This window comes from Acartia tonsa, chromosome 11, assembly GCF_053477335.1.
Source record: "Acartia tonsa isolate MP-2025a chromosome 11, ASM5347733v1, whole genome shotgun sequence".
NCBI lineage: Eukaryota > Metazoa > Arthropoda > Copepoda > Calanoida > Acartiidae > Acartia > Acartia tonsa.
In genome coordinates this window covers 3,117,353-3,143,881 of record NC_137270.1, presented here as the reverse complement: position 1 = coordinate 3,143,881, position 26,529 = coordinate 3,117,353, and the positions used below count along the sequence as shown (strand labels likewise).

At 35.0% G+C, this 26,529-nt stretch overlaps 1 protein-coding gene across 2 annotated transcripts in view; it reads left to right on the top strand.

Annotated features, from left to right (window-relative positions):
• Positions 1–26,529, top strand: part of LOC145332966 (putative ATP-dependent RNA helicase DHX57) — a 59,518-nt gene that overhangs the window by 2,264 nt on the left and 30,725 nt on the right. For both annotated transcript variants that reach the window (XM_080178098.1, XM_080178097.1), the window contains exons 4-25: positions 2,093–2,139; positions 2,485–2,550; positions 3,231–3,311; positions 4,097–4,134; positions 5,420–5,512; positions 5,926–6,012; positions 8,632–8,727; positions 9,330–9,415; positions 9,664–9,730; positions 10,596–10,689; positions 12,461–12,573; positions 18,270–18,353; positions 18,894–18,968; positions 19,790–19,837; positions 20,228–20,309; positions 20,965–21,047; positions 21,506–21,608; positions 23,055–23,132; positions 24,015–24,085; positions 24,462–24,515; positions 25,411–25,473; positions 25,920–26,037. In XM_080178098.1, the coding sequence (XP_080034224.1) occupies positions 2,093–2,139; positions 2,485–2,550; positions 3,231–3,311; positions 4,097–4,134; positions 5,420–5,512; positions 5,926–6,012; positions 8,632–8,727; positions 9,330–9,415; positions 9,664–9,730; positions 10,596–10,689; positions 12,461–12,573; positions 18,270–18,353; positions 18,894–18,968; positions 19,790–19,837; positions 20,228–20,309; positions 20,965–21,047; positions 21,506–21,608; positions 23,055–23,132; positions 24,015–24,085; positions 24,462–24,515; positions 25,411–25,473; positions 25,920–26,037 (1,727 nt within the window). The remainder of the gene's footprint in view (positions 1–2,092; positions 2,140–2,484; positions 2,551–3,230; positions 3,312–4,096; positions 4,135–5,419; positions 5,513–5,925; positions 6,013–8,631; positions 8,728–9,329; positions 9,416–9,663; positions 9,731–10,595; positions 10,690–12,460; positions 12,574–18,269; positions 18,354–18,893; positions 18,969–19,789; positions 19,838–20,227; positions 20,310–20,964; positions 21,048–21,505; positions 21,609–23,054; positions 23,133–24,014; positions 24,086–24,461; positions 24,516–25,410; positions 25,474–25,919; positions 26,038–26,529) is intronic.

Sequence of the window (26,529 nt, the reverse complement as noted above, 5' to 3'; positions counted from 1 at the left end):
AATTCATCATATAAGAATGATTTTATCCCTAATAACCTATCCTCTCAGTCCAAAGATAAAGCCTATACACCAGGTTTACGCAAATGTGTCAGAACTTCCCCCCTCCTTATTAAAAGGAAAAGGATTTTGTTCTGTCTTAATCGATATTGTTCTCCTTTACAGTTTAGCTTCTCATAGGTCCTGGGAACTATTTTAGGGGAGTGTACCACCACCCTCCAACGATAAATCCCCTGAAATAAAATTAACCCACCTCCCAGTGCCCTTAGAAGCCTCTAGTAACCATTTGATATAGAGATAGAACAATGAAAGATAATTTACTCCACTCAAATACTTGTGTGTGAAATACTGTCTTTGGTGGCTGATTTAATACTGACAAATATTTACAGTTTCAAGACAAATAAAGTTTTCTGACTAATAGGATTTACCAGTTCTAATAAATCGCTTTTAAAATTAACGTCAGTCCATCCTTAATGGATAGCTCTGAATCGAGGCATCTTAGAATTGTCCTATCGATCTTAAACCCGCAATTTACTTTGGTTGTAGTGATTCCCATGAGGATTAGGTACAGTGTCAGAAGAAAAGCATCTCTCTAATTGAGTCTTAGAATGTAAGTATTGTTTGAATCCTGTATATAAGTAATTTTGGGATAGATTTTCTTTCAGACAAATAGATAAATACTAACAAGAATGACAACATCCATAAAAGCGAAGCTATGAAAAGGTAAGACAAACGAACATTAACGCTTGCAGAGTGTCAGAACTGAATAATCAGATTATAAATGTATAAAAGTCGAAACAAAATTGTAAGTAAATTTGTTGAAAAACTGCTTAAGTACAGGATAATGTTTAAGGACATACTTACATTTTTAGGACTTGATTATGGAGATGCTTTGCTTACCTATATCATTGTACATTTTTGTCCGAGCAATCAGTATTCAAAAATCAGATCAAGCGGATAATTATGATACATAATACCTAATGTCTGATAAAAAAAAATTAAGAATGCTTGAAATCGATAGGACAATTTTAACATGCCTAAATTAACGAAAAAAGCTAACCGACCCTGATTATAGAAAAGCTTCGTTTTTAAAAATTAAGTTCGTTGTTACTCTAAAGGGATAGTTCTACGAAGTGTATTTAAAGAGTTAAGGTACTTAGAGTAGTGAACTTGTATATGTCTTAGTAGAATATATTAGGCATTGGATAGATATGATTATATGTTAAAGAAATTTTAACATTGACCAGACCAAACTTTCTAAAAAAAAGTTAAAGTGATTTGCCACATAAATTACATGAGAATGGTCTATTTTTTTCCAAATATGTATAGCCAAAACACCAATATCAGAGAATCTTTTTCCACATATTTCACAAGAGTTATAAAAAAATTGAACAGGGGTTCCCCTAGGGACAAGTTACTTAAAAAACATAAAAAATTGCGTCCGGTTCATTATAGGACAGGTTTTCTATAGATTCTTTTTAAAAAATAAAGAAAACCGTCCGGTTTACTTACAATATACACATTATCTCACGCGGAAATACCAACTAACCATACAACATATATATTTATATATAAAAAGACCATTCTCATGTAATTTATGTTGCAAACCACTAACTTTTTTAGATATTGTCAAATAAAAAAAAGTTCGGTCAGGTCAATGTTAATATTCTTTATCACAATCATATCTATCCAATGCCTAATATATTCTACTAAGACATATAAAAAGATCACTACTCTAAGTACTATATTAAATATTTTATTGGTCATTCTTTGTTGTATAAAAAGTTTGAAGTTGTAAATGCTATCTAAAGTTGTATTTATGACAAAAAAGTTTTTGCCATATATATAACATGCAACGAAGTTGAAATAAAAATGAAAAACTCATTTTTTTAGGAAAATCCCTGGTCAAATCTTTTAATTTTGATCAATAACTTTATATTATGCACTACTACGTTATTTAAAATAGAAAAAAACTTACAGTTCACTATTTTTTTTTAAATGCACTTCGTGAAACTATCCCTTTGTTAATATTCGTTTGTCTGACCACAGTACACAAATAAATACAAAATTCTAAACATTTATTTTCAATAATAAGACGACAATGAAGAAGAATATCACGAAGAAAAGAAAGAAGTTTATAGGGTAAGAAATATTTTATTAAAAAAACATTAATCGTTTTAGTTTGGAGAAGTCATTACTAGCATTTTTAGTATCGAACCAACTTTTTAATGCAAAATACTTTTACTTCTCTTATTAATAAACTGTTGATTATTTTTCGTCTGCTAGCAAATTGCTTTCTGCTCTTTTATAGCAACTTGGCTATGTTAATATTCCTGACGCTGTTTATTGATTATTAAAGACCCAATTGAAAGTCGGTACAGTGTCCTCGGGGTGGGGACAAACAGTTATATAACCCGGCATTCCCTCTCTATTGTTTTACTATAATATCCAGGTAATTTTAAATTTATTTTTTTATTTTATCCTCAGGTTGAAATGCAAAGACTTCACATGTCTGAAGAATTAATCAAAACAGCAACTTCCACTCTTCAAATGGTAAGTCTGTGTTTAAACCCGCCACCGTGGCTCAACACGTAGCGCATCCGCTCGTCGTCGGGAAGGTGATAGGTTCGAATCTCGGTTTCGACACCGCGTCATAACTAAAGACTTTGAAAATGGTTCCCACTGCTGCTATGTCAGATGCGCGACGTAAATAGTTAGAGTGAGGGAATGCCTTGGTCAAAAACAGGCGCAACTCGTTACCATGCACAGTTGGGACTTCTCAGACAAAGGTCGTGCAGGGAGTTGGTTGTCTGATGGGCGAATGGACGCTTTACACCGCAATCATAAGCGGAGTATGTTTCAAGGTGCGTGGAGAGGTCATCAGCTCATATTGTTCTCATTATCAAATTAGGTATTACAATACAAGGACAATTATGTTCATAAGGAGCGCAGCAGCAGATATAGCTTGGATGATAAAAAGATCACTAGGTAGTTAGTTATTAAAGAAAATTTGTAGGATTAGGTAAACTGTGTAAAGGAATACAAAAAATCAAGAAACTTTGTAAGCTAAAGTACTACATACCCTCGCTTTTCTCCTAGAGGATAGATGATACCTCCCCCCCCCCCCAAAAAAAAAAAAAGATACAAACCTTCCTAGGACCTATAAGTATTGCCATAGAACCCACAGACAGACATTCTATTACTTTTAAAATAAGGATAAATGTTAATTTCAGCTGCGAGGTCCTGACTTCAAGTTGTGTTCTGGAAAATACAAAGACACAAACAGACGATTGGATAGAGCTTATTGGGTTAAGGTAAATTTTTTTTTATATCTTATAATACGGCTTTATAATCTTCTCTAGCCAATAGGGTCATTGTAAAGGATCCGGAATGGGTAATATTGAAACCTAACAAAAGGTAAATCTGACATGGACTAATATGAAGCTAGACTAACTTTTTATTCCAATTTACAGAATAAAACAATACCTATCCCTTTTGTAGATTAAAATTTTTGGTTGAAAATGTTGTATTTGCTAATTGAAAGGGGGGAGGCGGATGTGCCACTTTTTGAAACCAAAACTAAAAGTCAACAAAGGAACTCAACTAAAAAAAGAGTTACAGGTCTGAGATTTTGCATGGCAGTTGCTTTAGAACTGTGAAGAAACGGCGGCGCAACCGCCGAAAACCGCCGTTTCCCGCCGAATTTTGTTTTGCAATTTCTCGGCGGTTTTCGGCGGATGCGCCGCCGTTTCTTCACTGTTCCATATTGTAACCCTATAAAGCAACAGCCATGCAAAATCTCAGACCTGTAACTCTTTTTTTAGTTGAGTTCCTTTGACTTTTAGTTTTGGTTTCAAAAAGTGGCACATCCCCCCTTTAAATAAAAGTACAAAAACTTATGAAGCTAACTATTAAAAAATTAGAGATCACTCTTTATATCTTAACTATGCAAAACCTATCCTAAGACAATCTTTGTAGATCTTCTCTATAAAGGAGAACTCAATTGGTTCAGTGGCTAGCGAGATATTTATGGACACACCAAAAAAACTAACTGCTTTATTTCGTAGGATTAATAATATAAATAAAATCTCTTTTTTAGGATAATAGATTGCAGGTCAGAGGTGTTTCAGATTTCAGGAATGACATGGTCAATATGTAATATAAGTAATATATTTTTCTCGTATTTATTCGAATCCGGTGGATAGGAACCGGTTCTCATCCATACGAAAAAACTATGTCTAGCATCGTATTATATCCAGCTTTCTACGAATATCAAAATGTACAATCATAAGATTAAAACCAGTTTTTTTAGCCCATGCCTTCGGCATCTCGGGCCAAAAAAACCGGTTTTAATCGAATAATTGTACATTCTATATCCGCGGAAAGCCGTTTATAATACGATGAAAGAAATAACTATTATTGGTGTCGTTGCCTTTGGCATCTAGAGGCTACATTTCTGAATTGTGACAGATAGAGCGCGCAGACAAATAGCCTAAAACCAACCTGGGAGTTTTCTTTAAAATGCAGAATACTTTATACATTTTTATTTCTTTCTTGTTACTTTTCAAAGCGTTTGAAGATAAATAGAAAAATTTTGTGATAAATTACCTTCGTTATTTCAACGGTCAAATTTTTTTTCTTTCTCTTTCATTTGAACTTTCTGTTGCCTACTTATAAGAAGATGTATGTGCTTCTTAGCTTTGTAGTATGGTAGAAAATTCAGTGTTGTATGCAGGAATGCGGAGCCGTTTGATTTTGTTGCGGCTCCGGTTCCGACCTAAAATCAAGATTAACTAAACATATTTTTTTTGCCAAGTCTATTTTTGACTTTCTAAGGGTTTTAAAGTTAAATTTTTGATAAAATTGGACTTGAAAACTTAAAAGGGGCATTTGAACACGACACAACAGAGTTACCAAATTATAGTCAATAAAAAAAAATATTTTTTAGCTAACCCGGAGCCGGAGCCGTTTTGTAACGCAAATTACGGCTACAGCTCCAGCTTCAGTAAAATATGTCGGCTCCTCGGCTCCAGCTCCGCAACCCTAATTTTTCAAGCATAATAATATAACTCAACTCACCCGGTCATTATAAAAAGCTTGTTCTGAAAGCAGCAACATATTTGAGATCTCCATTATACATCCAATAGTCAAATAAGAGAAATAAGCGCCATCCTGATATGTAGGTATTGTGTGCTTCTTATTTGCAGATAGGCTTTGTGAGTCTTTGCAAAGGTTTCGTGACTTATTATTTTAATATCCATTTATTGTTTGTTTGACTTTCACGAGGCCTTTGATAGTCAGTTTATGGATCTTCTTGGTTATCTAAAACAAGAGAGCATTACTGATTAGCGAAGAAATCCTATAAGATCTCCACTCCCACTTATAAACAATTACATGAAAACCATTTTCATTGTGAATACAGCAAAGAATTTGGGGATGGAGCAGAAGAATCTTCAACCAATAATGATATTTCTGCCTGGGCCATGACAAGACTCAAATCTATTGGTTTTCATAGGTAATTTATTTTAAAATATATCAAGTAACAGCATATATTTCTTTTTTAATGTTTTTTTACTTGTTACCCTCCAACCATATTCCTGTAACTCATCCTCTAAGTATCATCGTTAGTGTTCTGCCCCTCGGGGCTAACAAAACTTGTTTTAATTTTACAACATTTTATTTTCATATCCGTGGAAAGCTGTCTATACTATGCGACATAATACCTATTATATTCTTTTTTTAGTATTGCTTCGGAACCAATTATTATCTGCTGAAAAAGAACCAGTTCACAGCCATACTGAAATATCATGTATTGCATCGTATTACAAACAATTATTCGCGAATATTAAAATAAAATCGTAAAATTAATACTAATTTTGTTATCGATAAATAGCTATCATATTCTCAGTAAAATAATGTCTCTTGTAGTTCCTGGAGTGAAGCTGCCCTGACAAGTTGTAACGGAGATGTGGGTGATGCAATTCAATATTTGTTTGCGCAAGCATTTAATCTTAGGTAAGTCTTAGGGACTAGGGAATGTGATTCAGACAAACAATTCTAAGTCAAAATTTCTCTACAACATCCTTCTCTTATTTCTCCCCTTCTTATCCACTTCCCTTCAGCTACTCAAAAACAAGTTTTACGCCAACTTTATGCCAACAAAGTATCTAATTGTCGGCAATTTCAAATGAAATTAATTGGCTGAATCACAGCCCCAAGGGTAACCTTAATTATTAATAGCGCAGCTACTCTATGACTAGGAATAAGTCAAAATTAGATGTTTTTGCCAATGGATATAAAATTAATAGATGTATAATTTCCAGTACTCGACAGGGACGTCCAAGGAAAGGGTAAAGTGGTGATAACCCCCCCCCCCCCCCCTCCCCCGAATTATAATATAAAATGTTTAGAAAATTTTTGTATTTTGAAACCCCCCCCCCCCTATAGAAATTTTACCCCAACTTTTTTTTGGCAATGGTTTAGGGTAGTGCGGGGTTATTCCGGTCAACTTAAAAAAAAACATACTTCCCAAAAACTTTTTCCGGTTTTTAAGTGTGCAAATGAACGATATGGCAATAAGGAAGAAGTCTGTCTTGGTCCCGTTAAGATCTCGCAACTAGAAGTCGGTCAAAAATCGGTTTAAAGGGCGGCGGTTGGCCTATACCAGAATAACCCCACCGATGGGGTTATTTCGGTCAGTTGACTTTCGGGGGGGGGGGGGGGGTGGAACACCCCCTTAAAATATTTTTTTTTAACATTTTAAACTATGAGTAGAAAGCTGAGGTCATTAGCTTTCTAACGGTACTAGTCGCATGCAGATCAGACAATTTTTTGACCACATTTTCCCCATTTGAAAAAAGTCGGTCAAATTGCAAAAAAAACATCAATGTTTTTCATGCAAACTTTTTTTTTTAAATCATACTTTTTATTATATGATTAGGTTTTTTTAAAGCTTTATACATAAGTTAGAGGCAATTTCTGATTCGCAGGTCTTGGAATTTCTTGAAAAGGTGATTTTTTCCCCAAAAATTTTTAATTTTAAAAATCCTGCCAGTTTTGACAGCAGTTTTTGATACATATTTTTTCTTGTCTCAAATTGGCTAGGATTGACCTACAAGGGTGGTTAAGGTGTCTAAAGATGCAAAATTACATGCCTGACAATTAACTCGAAATGATGTGGGGTCTAACTCTAATATTTCAACACATTTTATCCAACAGGAATTTTGAAAATGCAAAATCTTGAATATGTACTCTAAATCTTGGAGATAGAACCCATATCCTGGGGAGTTTTTGTTAGGACATGCATAGAGCTTTCTATAGACACCTTAAACACCTTTCTAGCTTAATCCTAGCCGATTTGACATAAAAAATCCAAACCGCGCAAAAATCGCGAACACCCTCTTATACGAAAAAGATGCAAGGGTTTCATATGGAATTTTAAATCTTCTAGCGGTCTTTCTAATAGACATACCCCTTCTTACATCAGCCAATGCAGCTGATACATCTTCAGGCAAATATTTAAGGCGTTCCTTTAGGTGATATACTCTTCCCATTACTTTAAAAATGTGTCTGAAAAATTTTTAATGTCTTTACAAATTAAAAAGCTTAGGCAACAAAACATGACATAATACAAGCAGTAAAATGACTAGTAATGTACATCACACAACAGGCAAGGCAATGATTAAAGCTTAGGTCATGCATTTAGGTTGTTTATGCTTCCAGATCACCTAAATAAAACATTAGGGTATTATACAGTTATAAATACAGTAATAAAAAAAGTAAAAAAAGTAACCGGCATATCCCCATTTTGTTTAGACGAAAAAAAAATTATGAAAAAATCCAGTTGGAACAACGCCTCCAATTGCAAACGATAAATGAAGGCCATATCTTTCATTTACAAAAACCCTGAGGTCGCTAGGACTTACCATTTTTTCACAAAATTAGGTTGAACATGGCCTATTTTGAATTTTTTTTTGCAACTTTTTGAGGGCAAAAAAATCATAGAAGGAGTGATCTGACAAAAATTTGCTGAAGTAAGAAATGAAAGTATAGACAATAAACTACAACTTTGCTTTTCTGAAGATCTCTCGCAAACGTTTAGAACACCGGTAAAAAACGGTTTTTAAAAAGTTGGTCGATTGACCGGAATTGTACCCCCCGACCGCATCAACCCCGCACTACCCTACATATTTTAAGTAAAAAATAATCCAGCCTTGCTGATTGTAAAAATCGCATCATCCCATTTTTAATAAGAATGATCTTAAACATCTAAATCTAGGTATTTAAGGGTAGTGCTCCTGGTCCTATAATTCCTAGTAATGCTATTAATACTAGTGATACAGACTATATATTCTAGGTATGAAGAAGTAGAGACTAGTGACCCTAGTGCCCCTGGTCCTATAGTTCCTAGTAATACTATTAATACTAGTGATACAGACTATATATTCTAGGTATGAAGAAGTAGAGACTAGTGACCCTAGTGCCCCTGGTCCTATAGTTCCTAGTAATACTATTAATACTAGTGATACAGACTATATATTCTAGGTATGAAGAAGTAGAGACTAGTGACCCTAGTACCCCTGGTCCTATAGTTCCTAGTAATACTATACTAGTGATACAGACTATATATTCTAGGTATAAAGAAGTAGAGACTAGTGACCCTAGTGCCCCTGGTCCTATAGTTCCTAGTAATACTATTGATAGTCCTAGTGATACAGACTGTGATATTAGGAATGGAGATTTTTAACTATTATTTCTTTGATCAAAATTAATGGGATAGTTGCATGAAGTCCATTTCAGAAAAATGATTTCATGCAAAAATAACAAGTATAACGCCAAACACAAATAATTTTGTGTTACAATGTATAACAAACAATTAGACATCACTAAATTAGTCATCTCCTGTTATTGTGAACATAAGCCAGCCATATAAATTGCATATATCACAAGAATACGATTTTCAAGTCTTTATAACTTTTAAACTACATGGTAGAAAATTTAAATTCTTTCAAATATGTGACATATAAATGTAGTTTACAGCATTGAACAGGAAAAAATATGCAGTTTGAACGCATTTTGTGCAACTATCCCTTTAAAAAGTTTTGTTGACATTACTTAACTTGATACCTAGACTTGCAGAGAATCTTTGTTCATAAAATTGTCCGTCTTTCTGTCAGTCCTTAACGCCATGGAGGTAATGTGTTTAGTCATGCTACAAACATAAATACCTATTGGAAAAATAGGTGAGAGGTTTTGTTTTTTTTGTGCTTCGCCACTGATGGTTTTTGTTATCCTTGTTTTTAAATTAAGAATTCTCTAATAAAAAAAAATAGTGAACTGATGGAGTTACGAGAGGATGAAAAGATGGCCTTACAAAGTATTTATGGGGATGCTTTTACTGAGAAAATACCAAATAAAGGTAAAACTAAATTTTATCAGCTTTTGAAAATTCAAATTTTATTCCCATTTCTATTAATTAGCGCAGCTTTTCTATAATTACGAATAAAAAATGTACAATAATAAAACCAGTTTTAATCTTATAATTGTACATTTTATATACGCGGTAAGCTGTTTATAATACGATGCGAAAAATAAGTATTCTTAATTTTGATAATTTTTCTTAATAATGATGTTATATTGTGAAAGCTTTAGGTAATTTATTTTTAGTTTGGGAGCTGAAACTAAACTTGGAGCATATATGGGAATTAGTAGAAAAGAACACTCCCAAATCCAGGTAATTGGCAGTGCAGGGATACGTTCAACTAACAAGCACAAGAAATCCTAATACTAAAGTAACAGGATGTTTGTCTGTGTGTTTGTACCGAAGGATCTTGCTAACCGCTGAACCGATTGGGTTCTCCTTAACAGGGTAGATTCTCATATATCCCGGGAAGGTTTTCAACTATTTTGGGGGAGTGTACCACCACCCTCCCAAGAGAAATCACAATAAAATCGAAAAAAAATTTAAATATTTCCGCCGCATAGTGTCGCTAGCGTAGTCGCGCTGCGTAGAAGCATGAATTTAACAGACAAATTATTTCTCAAATTAGATATTTAAAATAAAAAAAAAACATTTAAATGCCACTAGAGGCCTCTAGGGGCGTAGTCGCTAGTAAAATAAATATTTGGATAAATAGGTCGTCCTTATTTAAAAGTTAGTGGATGTCTCTGTGTGTTCATCTCATTCTCTAGCCTAAGATTTTTATAACCACACTGAACCGATATTATTCATCTTTACAGTGAAGCTTATAGGTCTAGGGAGGGGTTTTAACTATTTTGTGAGAGGTTACCTTTACCCTTTTAAAAGAAATCAAATGCTCCCTTAGGCCTCTATGGGCGTAGCCGCTAGTAACCCCCTATGGAAAAATCCTCCAGCAGCCGACAGATTCCTCAACCTGGCAATAGATGATGATCATGGTTGATAGCATTGGGCTAAAAGGAGAAGAAGTGAGTAACCCCCCCCCCCCCTCCTATACTTCGGAAACACGAAACTTTGACAAGTAATTATGCAAATCAGAAAGGTTTTTAGATGTAATATTACTGTCCCCTTCCCTCTCCTAGATGATAGGGTCGATAATAATATAACATTATAATATCAGGAAACCAATAACATTCAAAGAAGAAGAGTTGTGCCACTTTTTCCTGCGAGGCAACTGTAAATATGGAAATAAATGCTATAAAATTCATTCACAGGTAGGTAATCTTTTTTTATATTTATGATCGGTCGGTCTGTCCGTCCGTATGTTCTTTTAACGGATAGCTATGATTTAGGAATGTTTTGATAGTCATTTGTGAACGATTTTAAGTTATAATGCTTCCTGTTAATGCTAGGTACGATTTAGAAAGCTTAGCAATTCAATAATCATAATTTAATAAGTCCATGCGCCTGCTGATTAGATAGATCTTTTTATACATGATATAATTATCATATTCTCAAAAAACGCGCGGCTAGAGCTAACTACACAGTAAGAACACACTTCTTTGTAGAAAATATATTTCGCTTTATTCAAGCCTTCTCAATTCTATAAAATAATAACCATATTTGCAAAAATTCTTAAGAAAACAACAAGCTTCATACTAGTTAAAATTAATATACGTTTAACAAAAATCAGGTTAAAAATATTAAGTACTTTGAAAAAAGGAATTTTTTAAAACAAAATAAAATCCAAATCTTTTTAATTTGAAATATGGTGTACCTAATTGTTTGAGAGTTTATGTACAACTAAATTATTTATTGTAAAGGAAGGGGGGGGGGGGTTAGCAGATGACAATTGGCGGTCAAATTTTTCAACAGTGGTAAGAATTTATACAACAACAAGGAAGAAAATATTCAACATTTTGTTTGGGTTAGCATTTTTATCCTATTCAATTGATTTTTTAGATATTGATTTCTATGGCTTGGCGATTAGGCTTAATGTTTTAAGTGAAACGTCTCTGTTATAAAGTCTTAAAAGGTGTAAGAATATCAACATTTAGAATACTTAGGATTTAAACAATAATGGGTTAGATCTTTACGAAATTTTTTGTAAATGCGTTATTACTCTACTAGTTGCTTCAACCCTAGCTTCTAAGGGAGGGCAAGAGTTATTAGGAAAATAGGTAAAACCACCTTAAGACAGTTATTGAACAACCTATTTGGACTAGTAGTTTACAAGATCTTAAGTTTCAGACAAAAACTTTACTACTTTATATTATAAGATATTTGTCAATGTTACATACAACAGACAACCAAATCTTTGATTGCACGACCTTTGTCTGAGAACTCCTAACTGTACATGGTAATAAGTTGCGCACGTTTACGGACCAAGGTTATCCCCCGACTCTAACTATTTATGCGCGCACCTTATAAAGCAGCAGCAGGAACCATTTTTCCGTCTTTAATTATGCCGTGGTGTTGGTCCGAGGTTCGAACCTTTAACCTTTTTTTAAAAGCGAAGCTTTTCTATAATTAGGGTCGGTCCGTCCGTCCGTGCGTCCGTCCGAGATAGATAGCTTTTATTCGTTAATTTAGGCATGTTAGAATTGTCCTATCGATTTCAAACTTTGCATAATGATTCCTGTTGTAGTTAGGTACGATTTAGAAAGCGTAGCAACTCTATAATCATAACCAGAATGTCCGTATGTCAATTTTAAACATGTTGATTTTTCTACTTTTTTAACAACAAATTTTTATGTGATCTAATTATCCGTTTGATCTGATTTTTGGTATATTGATTCCTGGGACAACAAAGATCAATATTATAAGCGAAGCAACTCTATAATCAAGCCCTTAAAACGTAAGTATGTCCATAAACATTATCCTGTATCAAGCAGTTTTTCAACAAATTTACTTACAATTTTGCTTCGACTCTTATACTTTAATATTCTGATTATTCAGTTTAGACACTATACAAGTGTTAATGTCCGTTTGTCCTACCGTTTCAGTGCTTCGCTTTTATGGATGTTGCCATCCTTGTTTCTATAGGAAGAACGAGAAAAGCGGAATAAAAATTACGCGCAGCCAGATGAGAGACACTTGAAAGAAAAGGAGGAAGATAGACTTTTCATTCTGGAAATTAGATTTCCAACTAATTCGAGGTAAATCTTTTATTTCAATATAAGGCTTCCCTAAAAACCATAGATTAGTTTTTTGATTGATTGATTAGCCATAGTCTCTTAGGGTTTGGACCTAAGTAGTCATGGAGTAGGCTGAGACACTTTTGTCTAGCCACTAGGGCTATCAAGCTCCACGTTCAAGCACATTATGACTTGACCCGCTATCTCATAAGAGCTACTCATTATTACCTCACCCTCGCCGAGTATGGCAGGTGTCCCAAATTAAGTCACCGTAATGAATGATGCTCTCCGCAGAGAAGCTTGGGATAAGGGTAGTACTGATATTATGTACTTTACTATTAAGTATCCAAACTTACTCAATAATCCCCTTCTTACACAACCAGGGGAAGTTGCGTGAATGTATTCAACTGAGAATCGAGTTGTCACATGGGGACTAGAACTCGAACTCTCATCACCGTAACTCAGTGCGTTACCACTGAGCTACGACGCCCCTTATACCATAGATTAGTAGAAATGCATTGATACTTTTTATTAGATTTTTTTTGTTTTGTTTATATTAAGGTTTTGCGTCCTTTGTTTGGCCACTATGACCTCTAAAGCAGGGGGGGGGGGGGGAAGTTTGTACAGTTATAGGAAATGAAAATTCAGTATCAAATTTTGGCCTGGCCGTTTGTGCTTTTTTTAAAAGTAATCAACCTAATTATTTTTGTAAACTCTCTTATATGATTGGATCTACCTGTAAAACTTTGAAAATTCAATTTTGGAACTTTCCTTCTAGGGGCTAGTGGGGTAAAATACCCCCCAAAACACTAAAATTTTAAGTTATGAGCTTATTTTTTAAGATATCCTACACTGGTCACGTCTACGCCGTGGATCTACCGTTACGCAGCAGCACCACCACCACCAGCAGCAGCAGCAGACGCCAAGAACCAGTACCACAAGACTCCCAACCATCCATCCAATGTCATCACCACCAACACCTGGTTTTTCAATAAGTCCGACAATGAGCTATCCTCTGCACAGAGTTTTTAATTTACCCGACAAAGAATGAGATACTTCCTGCTAATCTTATTCGGCTGCTTCTTATCAGAGCAGGAATCGAACAGAATCCTGGCCCCTGGTACTGTAACATCTGCACAAAAAGACTTTCAGCCTTTGCTGTACAGTGTGACTGCTGCCACAAATGGATCCATATAAAATGCTCAGGCTTAAAATCTACTCAAGAGCGGAAAAAATTCAACACCTGGTATGGACCATGCTGCCCACCACTCCCCCCTTCAACCCCCCCTCCCCCACCACCTGTTCCTCCTCCTCCCCCTCCATCAGACTTCGCTGGCAATCTCAACATTCTCCAATACAACATCAACGGAATCAGTGGAAAACTAGACGAGCTTCTCCACTTCATGGAGAAAGATAACATTAAAATTGCTGCCATACAAGAGACAAAACTGACCGAGAAATCCAAGCTACCTAACATCAACAACTTCAATATGGTAAGAAAAGATCGTGGGGTAAACAAAGGGGGAGGCGTAGCCTTCCTCGTTCATGAAGATATACCCTTCCAACTAGAGGATACACCTAACGCCCTCAAAAATGACTCACACACTGAGTCCATTACCATCAGTATACCTGGCGATAATAAACCTCTTATTATCAGAAATGTCTATATTCCTCCTACAAGCAGTTGTACCCAAAATTACTCGCCACCAATAAACAACATCTTCAATGGCCTTAATGATACATCCCTTGTACTTGGTGATTTCAACGCTCACCATGAACTCTGGTATTCAGAAGATACCCCTGATACCAGAGGAAGAGACATTGCAGACACCATTTCTAACATCAACTTTGGTGTTATTAATGAAGATCAACCTACCAGAACTACTGCCAACTCTTCAACAGCTCCGGATATAACCTTTGCCTCTGCCAATCTCATTCCATGTACCACCTGGAAAGCTGAACACAAAATGAAATCTGACCATCTCCCAATAATTATCAGCTTATCTGCAGACATCAAGAAAACTAGAACCAAAAAGCATACCTATGTTAACTTTGAAAAAGCTAACTGGGAAGGATTTAAGGATTACACTGAAGAAGTATTTGCCAATGCTCGTCCCATTGGTGACATACATGAAGCCGAAAAATTCTTCAGAAAAACCATCCAGAAAGCCGCCAGCAAACACATTCCAGCAGGCAGGATCCCGAAAATCTTCAATGCTTTACCTAGAGATGCCGCAGTTCTAATTGAAGAAAGAGATGAGATTAGGAAACAAAACCCTAATGATCCCCGCATCCCTGAGTTAAACACAAACATCAGCAAACTTACAAACGAACACAGGAAAAACAAATGGACAGAACATTTATCAACCTGTCAACAAGGATCAAGGAAACTTTGGAAGACAATTAAAAATCTTTCAAATCTACCAAAACAACCAGAAAATCAGGGCATTAAATTTGACGGCAAAATTACCAATGACCCTAAAACCATGGCAACTAAGTTTAACTCACAGTACACACCAGCAAGCAACAAGAAACCTGACCAACGCCTTCGAAATTACCTTAGAAAACTCAAAAAACCCTGTAAAGATGCTAAAATCAACTTCACCCCTTCTCAAGTAAAGAAAGCCATTCAAAAATCTAAGAGTTCCAAAGCCTTAGGACCAGACGATATTTCACCCATAATGCTAAAAAACATCGGAGAAAATGGCATTAACTTCCTGACAGATTTATACAACAGATGTATCAACACAGGTATCATACCTGGAATCTGGAAGCAAGGAAAGATTATTCCTTTGCTCAAACCAGGAAAACCAGCGGACCAAGGCTCAAGCTATCGCCCAATCTCTCTTCTTTCCCCCCTTGCAAAAATCCTTGAATCTCTTCTTCTCCCAGCCATAAATGACTCTATTCAACTTGTTAACCATCAACACGGTTTTAGAAAGGCCAGATCAACCACCACGGCCCTCCAGGACATCAAGACCCACATAACCAATGGACTTAACAAGAAGAAGCCTGTAGACCGAACTGTATCAGTTGCCATAGATCTCAGCAAAGCCTTTGATACTGTTGACCACCAGCTACTACTCAAGGACATTTTAGATCTTCCCCTCAATGGCTACATTCAGAGATTTCTCTGCTCCTACTTAAGGGGTAGACAAACCTATGTAATTTACAGAGGTTCCAAATCTCCTCTGAGAAAGATGAAGCAAGGTGTCCCACAAGGTGGAGTATTATCTCCAATCCTTTTTAATCTTTATATGTCCAAGATGCCTCTGCCACCTGGAAACATTAAACTTGTCAGTTATGCTGATGACTCCAATGTTCTAAATTCTGGTACAGATATTCCAGCTGTCTGCTCAGAGATAAATATTTACCTGGACACCCTCGACTCCTGGTTTAAAAGTAGGAATCTGTTTATCTCCCCAGCTAAATCTTCGGCCACCCTGTTCACAACTGCATCTAATGAATGTAACATCACTCTTCCAATTGAGATAAACGGCGAACAGGTACCTACAGTTAAAAAACCTAAATTTCTGGGCATCACCTTTGATAATCTCCTGTCGTTCAAGCAACACACTGAAGACTTAAAGTCAAGAGTACAATCCAGAAATAATATCCTAAAGGCCTTAACTGGATCAGATTGGGGAAAGGACAAAGAAATTATTACCAACACCTACAAGGCAATAGGACAATCGGTTCTAGCCTATGCCTGCCCTATTTGGACCCCCGCCCTAAGCAACACCTCATGGAACCAGCTCCAAATAGCACAGAACTCAGCTCTAAAGATTGCCACAGGTTGCCATAAAATTGCCAGTATGAACCATATCCACACTGAAACAGAAATGATGCCTGTCAAAGATCGTTGCCAAATGCTCAGCAAACAATTTCTTCTCTCTACTCAGACTGAAAATCACCCTAATTATCAAGATCTGTCTGCGCCCCCCCCAAAAAGGGTCACTAAACCAACCCTTGCCACATGCTTTGGAAAGGAAATAAAGGCCATGTCCAAACCAAACCTCAACGAACCAACTTATAAAAAACTGCTGAAGAAAATTCACACAAAATCTGTCAAAGACTCAATCAACAACCTTGGCAACAACAGAGTCCTAAATGCCCGCCCCCCCAAGATCAACAAAGCTGAAAAGACTCTACCCAGGACCACCAGATCAACTCTGTCCCAGCTCCGCTCTGGTTTTAGCAAATTTTTAAATAGCTACAAAGCCAGAATTGACCCTTCCCATAGTGACAAATGTGACAAATGTAACACTGCTATTCACACCACAGAACACTTATTTGCCTGCCCACGGAACCCGACACAGCTTACTGTCCAGGATTTATGGAAAAAACCCAAACAGGCAGCCAGCTTCCTTGGCCTGCCTATCGATGACAAAGGATGAGATGTGAGGGCTAAACAAACAAACAAGATATCAAGCTGATTTTTTAAATGGAACCTCTTATTACATAAATGAGTTGATTAGCCATCCCATATTTCATTTTGCACTTTACTTCTAAGGGCTTGTAAGCTCAAAACTTATAAATTTTGTATTTGTTGTACCCCAAAACCCCAAAACCCTAAACCAAGAAGTAAAGTGCAAAATATAAAATATGGGATGGCTAATCAACTCATCTATGTAATAAAAAGTTCCATTTAAAAAATCAGTTCGATGTCTTAAAAAAATAAGGTCATAACTTAAAATTTTAGTTTTTGGGGGGGTCTTTTGCCCCACTAGCCCCTAAAAGGAAAATCCAAAATTCAATTTTCAAAGTTTTAAGGTAGATCCAATCATATAAGAGATTTTACAAAAAGAATTAGGTTGATTACTATAAAAACAAGCCCAAACGGCCAGGGCAAAATATGATACTGAATTTTCATTTCCTTTAAGTGTACAAACTCCCCCCCCCCCCCCTTATTTTAAAGATATTAACTTTTTAAAAACAATATTTTGTTGTTTATAGTAATTTACTGTAATATGATAAAATTATTATCAGTTTGACAAAAACAAATCATTAGGTAGAGAATTTTTAACGATTTTCATATATTGTTATTTTTAATTTTTTTGTCTTTAGTTCTTTTCAAACAAGGATGACAACATCCATAAAAGCGAAACGGTAGGAAAACGGACATTAACACTTGTATAGGGTCAGAACTGAATAATCATAATATAAATGTATAAGAGTCAAAGCAAAATTGTAAGTAAATTTGTTGAAAAACTGCTTGATTCAAGATAATGTTTATGGACATACTTACATTTTTAGGACTTGATTATAGAGTTGCTTCGCTTATAGCATTATACTTTGTTGTCCCAGGAATCAATATACCAAAAATCAGATCAATCGGATGATTAGATCACATAAAATTTTGTTGTTAAAAAAGTAAAAAAATCAACATGTTTAAAATGGACGTACGGACATTTTGGTGATAATTATAGAGTTGCTAATCGTACCTAACTATTAAAGGAATCACCATGCAAAATTTGAAATCGGTAGGAAAATTCTAACATGCCTAAATTAACGAAAAAAGCTATCCGTTACGGACGGACGGACGGACCGACCCTAATTATAGAAAAGCTTCGCTTTTAAAAAGAAATAAAGCTATGTAGTGAATATTAGCGTTCTACTCCTGTTTTAAAGTCTTAAAACTCACACCTTTACGGAATTCTATGAAAGCTACCTTTTCCTTTTTATCATCATTGACTCGCAATAATTGTTTGATTTAGGTATCCCAAGGATCCTTGCATAGGGTTTTTAACTTCTGCCTCTGGAAAGTTTGATTCTGTAGATTGTATGAAAATAACAGCAAGGTAAAAATTTTGAATAATTTCTATTCAGGGAGGTAGGGGACTTGTTTTACTAGTAGTAGTACCCACAGTTTTACAACAACATAAAATGTTATCTCTGGTTACCGATATTAAATTTTGGTTGGGTTGAACTAAACTTTGTGCGTCCAAACTTTTTCATCGTCAGTGGGGGTTGTACTTCAATTTACTGTACATTGTCTTATTCCTTAAGGTCTCTCAACTTCCACCCTTCTGCTTTAACCCTTCACGTTATACTAGCGGCTACGCCCCTAGAGGCCTCTAGGGCCACTTGAAGTTATTTGACATCTACTCATTTTCAATTTAGTTTTTAAGAAAATCTTTCTTTTTTTGGGCTGGGGGGACATTTTTTCTTAGGGCGATATCTCTTGAAAGGGTTGGTGATACTTTCCCCTAAAATGGTAATAAACCAACCCAGGACCTATGAGAATCTACACTGTAAAGGAGAACCATATAAGTTCAGTGGTTAGCGAGATCCTGTTACTTTATTATACGAACATTTATGATTTTTTGTGGTGTTTCAAGGTTGATGAAAGAAGCTAAGCTCCAAGCAGAGGATTCTGCTCCGGCGGTGTTCTCATTAGTTAATATTCTTGACAGGTAACCTTTTGGTGCTTTCCCTCAAAGTGTTTTGCGAGCACAGAACCACCCCCTCCCCCTCCCTTAATTTTTAGATAAATTGAAAATTGAAAACCCTGGTGGTGGGCATAAACTTGTAGTGATCTAACCCTATGGGGTTGCCCTGTAGCCAATATAACTAATCTAATAAAACAAACAAACTTAACCCCTGTCCCCTTATTTTCAATTTAATTCATTAAGTGTCCATGTGTGTGTAAATCAAACAGAATGTCCATTAAAAATCATCCAATCCTTCTGCCAACAAAATGCCTTTTTCTTAAACCAAAAAAAGGTTGTTGCTCGAACACCTCCCTCTATTCTATTCCTTCCTTTTATGGGTGCCTCTATTTGACTAAAATAAATGAAGGCTGAAATCAAATAAATGTATCGTAGGATATAAACAAAACAATATAACTATTTAAATATCAAGAATAGTTATTTCTCGCATCGTATCATAAACAGCTTTCCGCGGATATAAAATATACAATTATAAGATTAAAAACAAGTTTTTTAGCCCCGAGATGCCAAAGGCACGGACTAAAAAAACTGGTTTTAATCTTATGATTGTACATTTTTATATTCGTAGAAAGCTGGATATAATACGATGCTAGACATAGTTTTTTCGTATGGATGAGAACTGGTTACGATGCTAGATATAGTTTTTTTCGTATGGATGAGAACCGGTTCCTATCCACCGGATTCGAATGAATACGAGAAAAGGACTTACGAACAATTTAGGCTACAGAGTTATAGTCATTAGCTATAGGAATCCTCACGAGAAATATGAATTATTTATTGTTTAGTAAAGAAGATATACAAGATATTTTGGCGGGACCAACTTTTAAATACAGGTGAGCGTTATTTTGGTCCTTTGAGTATAATCAAATGCTTTGTTAAAATCAAACCTACAAAAATTATATCTTCATATAAAAGGATATGTGTCGGATTGTGTCTGTTTGTACCGAAGGATTTTGCCACTTTGAAACGTTTTTTTTTAGTGTAGCTTTCTTGGAAATGTTTATAAGGTAATTGTTTGTCTGTCAGTTGGTATGGTTCTCCTTTACATTAAAGCTCCCAAGAAAAAATCGCACCTAAAAAATTATTCTCCATTCCCCCCCAAAATAAATATTCTATTTTTATTTTAAAATTAAATTTACCCCCCTCTGCACCCTCTTACAGAAATGCCCCTATAGTAAAAGTTTAAATACATAAATTGCAAAGAAACAATTATATTATTATAGTGTACCTGAAGAAAAAATAAAAAACAACAACAAAGCTCAAGAAATATCAGAACCTGTTGATTTATTGGATGCTTTAACTAAGGTATTCCATGTTTGGTTGGCTAGATTTTTTATTTTCTTGCAATGGGGATGAGACATACAGAATATTTAAAGGGAACTATCCACAAACGAGAGCACATGATTCTAAGTACCTTCCAGCATTGATCCTAAGTATTTTTTTTTCAGAATATAATAGGTCCCCATATATCATTATTGTATCGACGAGAAAATTTATGTTTCACCATGTTTTTTTAGGTATTTTAATTGATTTATGAACTCAACAAAACGTTTGATAGAATTTTGACTAAAAATGCTGGACACTTTTTTACTTTTCTTCAACTTGAAGTGGTGAAACATAAATTTTCTCGTCAATATATTAATTATTAATAGTGACCTATTATATTTTGAAAGAAAATAATCAGGGTCAATGCTGGAAGGTACTTAGAATCACGTGCTCTTGTTCGTGGATAGTCCCCTTTTATTTTTGACTGTTAATTGCCGCAATGTGTGAACAATACATTTTTATATATTTAACATCATTAAACACTTTGCAAAGAAAAGAAAGCTGTATTAATTTCAACTGATCTTTTTACTACATGTTTATAGCAGCGGAAACTAAATCACATTTACCCAATTTCGGACGAACAAACAGAGTGAATTATAGCATTGCTTCAATACTAAAAGTTATTCCTGTTTAGAATCGAAACCCGCAAAAAACTAGACGAATTGACACAAAACGAAGAGACGAAGAAAATATCAGATTAAAACAACAATTTCAAAGGTAAGTCCTATTTTTTTGTCTGAAGCTTGAGATCTCAAAAACTACAGAATTTTTGGCGATTTTATTTTTAAATTTATGTCTTGGGAATGTATTAAGCCTACTTTTCTTGCCCCCTATCTGCCCTTTTGAATTTTGTTATCCAACACGAAAGAACATAGCCATATGGTTCAACATGAAACTCTGAAGAAAAAAGCGGTGGAAATACCATTTCCTGCTTTAATTTTTATTGACAATAATCCCAGATATAACGGTTTTTGGCGGTAGCTTATTTAAAATCGGTGCAGCTACTTTAAGCTTTAGACAAAATCTTACTATTTTATATAATAGGATATAAGCGACTAGGAAAGAAACTATCCGCCTCGTATCTTATCACTTTTTTTCAAAAATACGGTCGAGAATATGCGGCTATGGTAGCCGCAAAAATAAAACTGCCATTTCGTCTTACTGTATTTATTTAGAATGCGGGTAAGCGGAGAGGATGCGGCCATGTTAGCCGCGAGAAAGAAATTACCCGCGTGGAATATGAGAGATCAAATTAGAAATGTAATTAGAGAAAATAAGGTAACAATTTTGAAATAGTTAAAAATAGGGATGGCAATCCGTATCCGGAATCCGTCCAATTTTTGGCCAATATTTGAATCCGAATCCGGATCCGAAATCTGTTTTTTAATAGCGGATTCCGGATTCTTAATTGGAAGGCTAAATTTAACGTCTTGAGTTTTTTCTTTCAGCTCCTCCTCTTTGAAGGCAAAGATTTTCATCATTATATATAATATCTTTTAAAATCTGGTTCAATTCTGGGAAGTGAATTATAGAGAACACCAAGAACATTGATTTTTAGGACATATGTAGCACTTAATTAAAAAAAAAAATTAAAATCCTTTTAAAATATTGCTAGAATTCGGAATCCGCCAAAATTAAGAATCCGGAATCCGCGGGAATCCGCCACTTTTTTCATGGATTCTTTAAGAATCCGGAATCTGAATCCGGCCCAAAAATTCGTCGGATTGCCATCACTATAACTTAAAATATTTTATTATGCCTTTTTGAAAGAAAGGCATTTAGTTTTTACTTCTTCCACTTATTAAAAAAAAATTTGAAAGCTTTCTCGACATTTGTATGGCACTGGGACATCTTAAACATGGTCCCAAAAATATTCAGTTTATTAAATCCTCAAAATGACAGTCACAGAGACATATAAAACATCCTGTTACTTTTGTGGGATAATTCTAAGCTAAATCCATCTTATCCTTATTTCAAAGTAACAGAAAAAGGGGCGTCGTAGCTCAGTGGTAACGCACTGAGTTACGGTGATGAGAGTTCGAGTTCTAGTCCCCATGTGGCAACTCGAATTTCTCAGTTGAATACATTCACGCAACTTCCCCTGGTTGTGTAAGAAGGGGATTATTGAGTAAGTTTGGATACTTAATAGTCAAGTACATAATATCAGTACTACCCTTATCCCAAGCTCCTCTGTGGAGAGCGTCATTCATTACGGTGACTTAATTTGGGACACCTGCCATACTCGGCGAGGGTGAGGTAATAATGAGTAGCTCTCATGAGATAGCGGGTCAAGTCATAATGTGCTTGAACGTGGAGCTTGATAGCCCTAGTGGCTACACAAAAGTGTCTCAGCCTACTCCATGACTACTTAGGTCCAAACCCTAAGAAACTATGGCTAATCAATCAATCAATCAAAGTAACAGAATTTATGAGAGTCTGTCTGTTTTTAACGATGAATCTTATTAATCGTTGAACTTAAATGGTTCTTCTTTAAATGTAGGTCGTGGAAATGTTTATTACTATTTTAGAGAAGGGTACCACCACCCTTCTCCCACGAGAAAGCGTCCCCAGAAAAAAATTGAACCCTAACAAACAAAAATATTTTCTCTTTATGAATATTTTTAAAAATTAGGGGGAGGGTCTAATCCCTCATACCTCGCTTAAGTGCCCCTAGAGGCCTCTAAGGGCGTAGCCGCTAGTTTAAAAAAAACGTATTCTATTAAGGTTGTGGTTATTTCTGGTATGACGGGTTGTGGAAAATCTACACAAGTTCCACAATATATTCTAGAAGACTGGTTAGAGGTATATTCAATTATTCTTTTCATATTGTGGAAAATCTCCCCAGGTTTCACAATATATTCTAGAAGACTGGTTAGAGGTATATTCAATTATTCTTTTCATATTGTGGAATATCTACACAAGTTCCCCAATATATTCTAGAAGACTTGTTAGAGGTATATTCAATTATTCTTTTCATATTGTGGAAAATCTACACAAGTTCCCCAATATATTCTAGAAGACTGGTTAGAGGTATATTCAATTATTCTTTTCATATTGTGGAAAATCTCCCCAGGTTTCACAATATATTCTAGAAGACTGTTTAGAGGTATACTCAATGCTTACCTATGCTTTTTAGTAAAACTTCTTATTAAGTCTTGCTTGTGTTCATTTTAACTATTAACCAAATCAATCTCTCGACACTGATTGAAACGTTTAAATGAATAAGTCGTCGCTTCTCCCCTTTGTATTTGTTCCAAGGGGGGGGGGGGAGGGAACAGAAAAATAGCTTAAAACCATCTTAAGACTGTAATAGAATATTCCCTAAAATAAACAACAAGATAACAAAACTTTAGTAATTGGTAAAATAGTAAGATTTTTTAATGATTGACCATTTACAAGATTTTGTCTTTAAAATATCCTGCCTTAGCTCATAAAGGTTTAAAATGTAAATCAATTTCCCAGTATAGCTGCAAAACTAGGTATATAAAATCCGCTGGATTAGAACCAGTTCTGAATCATACTGAAAATCATGTATTATATTAAGACAATTTAATATGAATATTAAATAAAAATCATTAAATCAATACCTATCAGTTTTAATTTACTATCTATTAATTTTACTATCCGCGGAAAGATGTCTGTAATACGATGCGATAAATAAAAAAGACTATATTTTGTTTTTAGTATGACAAGACCCCCTGTAATATTGTTTGCACACAACCAAGAAGAATTTCAGCTATCGGAGTCGCTGACAGGAAAAATTCGGAAATTTTACATTTTCACGCGAAGAGTGCATTGGAATAATGGATATATAATACGTGCATATATTGACAGGGGAAATTTTGTTGTCAATTCAGGTTGCTATTATGGGTCTTATCTATTGGTCAGTACCATAATCCAGTAGGAGGGGAGGGGATGAATATGATATTGATTATTAGAATCTTATAACCAATGACAATAACCAAGTCTTATCAAATTAAAAGCATCACTATTACCAAGCAAATTTAAATACTAGACCTATCTATTAAATCATAATTTTATCTAAAGTACATTATTAATATTGGGGAAAGAAAGGGCAGTAGATTGAGTTTATTTCATTATTTGAATTTCTGAACTTTACAATTGAAACAGAGTTGCCAAAGAAAGAAACGACAAGCTTGGAAATCTGGTTGGTTATAATATCAGGTAACCATATTATTAGTAGCAAAGTTATCAAGGGCTCACAAGAAAAAAAAATAAACGATGAAATACATTCATAATGATGTTATATAAGATTACCCTTCTGGCTATTTGTACATTAGTCTACAAAGCAATATAAGAAAATTTCCTAGTTTTTTGACAAATAATAGTTCATTGATTGATTGATTAGCCATAGTTTCTTAGGGTTTGGGCCTAAGTAGTCATGGAGTAGGCTGAGACACTTTTGTCTAGCCACTAGGGCTTTCAAGCTCCACGTTCAAGCACATTATGACTTGACCCGCTGTCTCATGAGAGCTACTTATTATTACATCACCCTCGCCGACAGGGTTCCGGATCCGCATATTTTTGAGTCCAAGGATCCGGATCAATAACTACAGAACAATCCTTGGACTCAAAAAAATGCGGAAAAAATGGAAAAATCTACCTAAATTTATACAAAATCTCAGACATTCTCTTGATCTCATCAATCTTTAAGGTTTAGGTTCAGACTTGAAAATTAAAAGTATTTTTGACTTCGAATTAAAGAATAATTTTTTTTTTAAATTTGGTGATTTTATTTTTATTGTCAAGGATCTGGAACCGGATCTGGTAGGATCCGGATCCGGATCCGCACTGACCAAATTTTGAGGATCCGGATCCGCATACAATCAATGCGGATCCGAAACCCTGCGTCGCCGAGTATGGCATGTGTCTTAAATTAAGTTACCGTAATGATTGACGCTTTCCGCAGAGGAGCTTGGGATTAGGGTAGTACTGATATTATGTACTTGACTATTGAATATCCAAACTTACTCAATAATTCATAAATAAAGCAAATACATACAAATATTACAATTACTTACAACATTAAAATATTAAAATGGTTATAATTTTATTTTAGATTGGAGAGCAAAGAGTCTAGTAAAACCAGACTTCTCTTCTGTACTACTGGTATATTATTAAGGTAATTTTTTCAGCAAATCTAAAAATCAAAGTCGGGCGATGCTAGTGGCCAAATAACTGAAATTATATTACCTATATGTTGTACTAAGCTTATATAATATTATACATTTCTTGGTAGTTTGACTTTATTTAGGCCTTTGATAAGAAGTTAATGTTGTTCTTGATTATCAAAATAAGAGAGCACTAATTATTTGCACTTGTTTAGGATTTTTGAAAATAGATTGAAAATAAGATCGTTCCCTATAGTTTTTAATTTTTAATTACTTCAGTTTATGTTAGGTTATATTTGGCACTGGGTAGCGTCGGAAGGTAGAGCCTTGTAATTTTTAATTTATGTAAAAGATAATGGGGGGGGGGGGCGCAAGTTTAATGCTCGACAAGCACTTTATGAGAAAGGACAAATTTTTTTTACTATTTATTACCTAGTTCGTTTAACATTATTTCTAGACGCCTTGAAATAGACCCTGAGCTGAGAGAGACCACGCACATAGTAGTGGACGAGGTGCATGAACGCAGCGAAGACTCTGACTTTCTGCTTATGATACTCAGGGATACTCTAAAGAAGGTTGGTTGTGTAGATCAATATTTTGTTTATATACACCTTGTATGTTTTTTTTGTCCACAACAGTTTATTGAGTTTCCACTCTTTGTAATTGACAATTGTATCTTACTGTTACAAACATTCTCACACAAGTTTTAAAACAGATTTGACTATCTTGAGGGATGATACAATAAACAATAGCTTTAAATCTCCAGTGAACAACGTTTCGGAGCCGTTTTATTTTTAATGCGGCTCCGGCTCAGACTCCGGCTCCTAACTTGAAATTAATATATCAATTTTTGTTATATCAATAATTGAATTTGATAAATTAAAATAAATAATACAAAATATTTTGCTTTTATTTGATTGAAGCTATATAAAAGTAGAAGGATGTGTGTCTATTTGTTAAGTAACAATAGTTTTTCAGTTAATTATATAGAAATAGACCGTTGCCAAATTATAATATTACTTTAAAAATCATTTTAGCTAATCTGGAGCTGGAGCCGTTTTTAATGA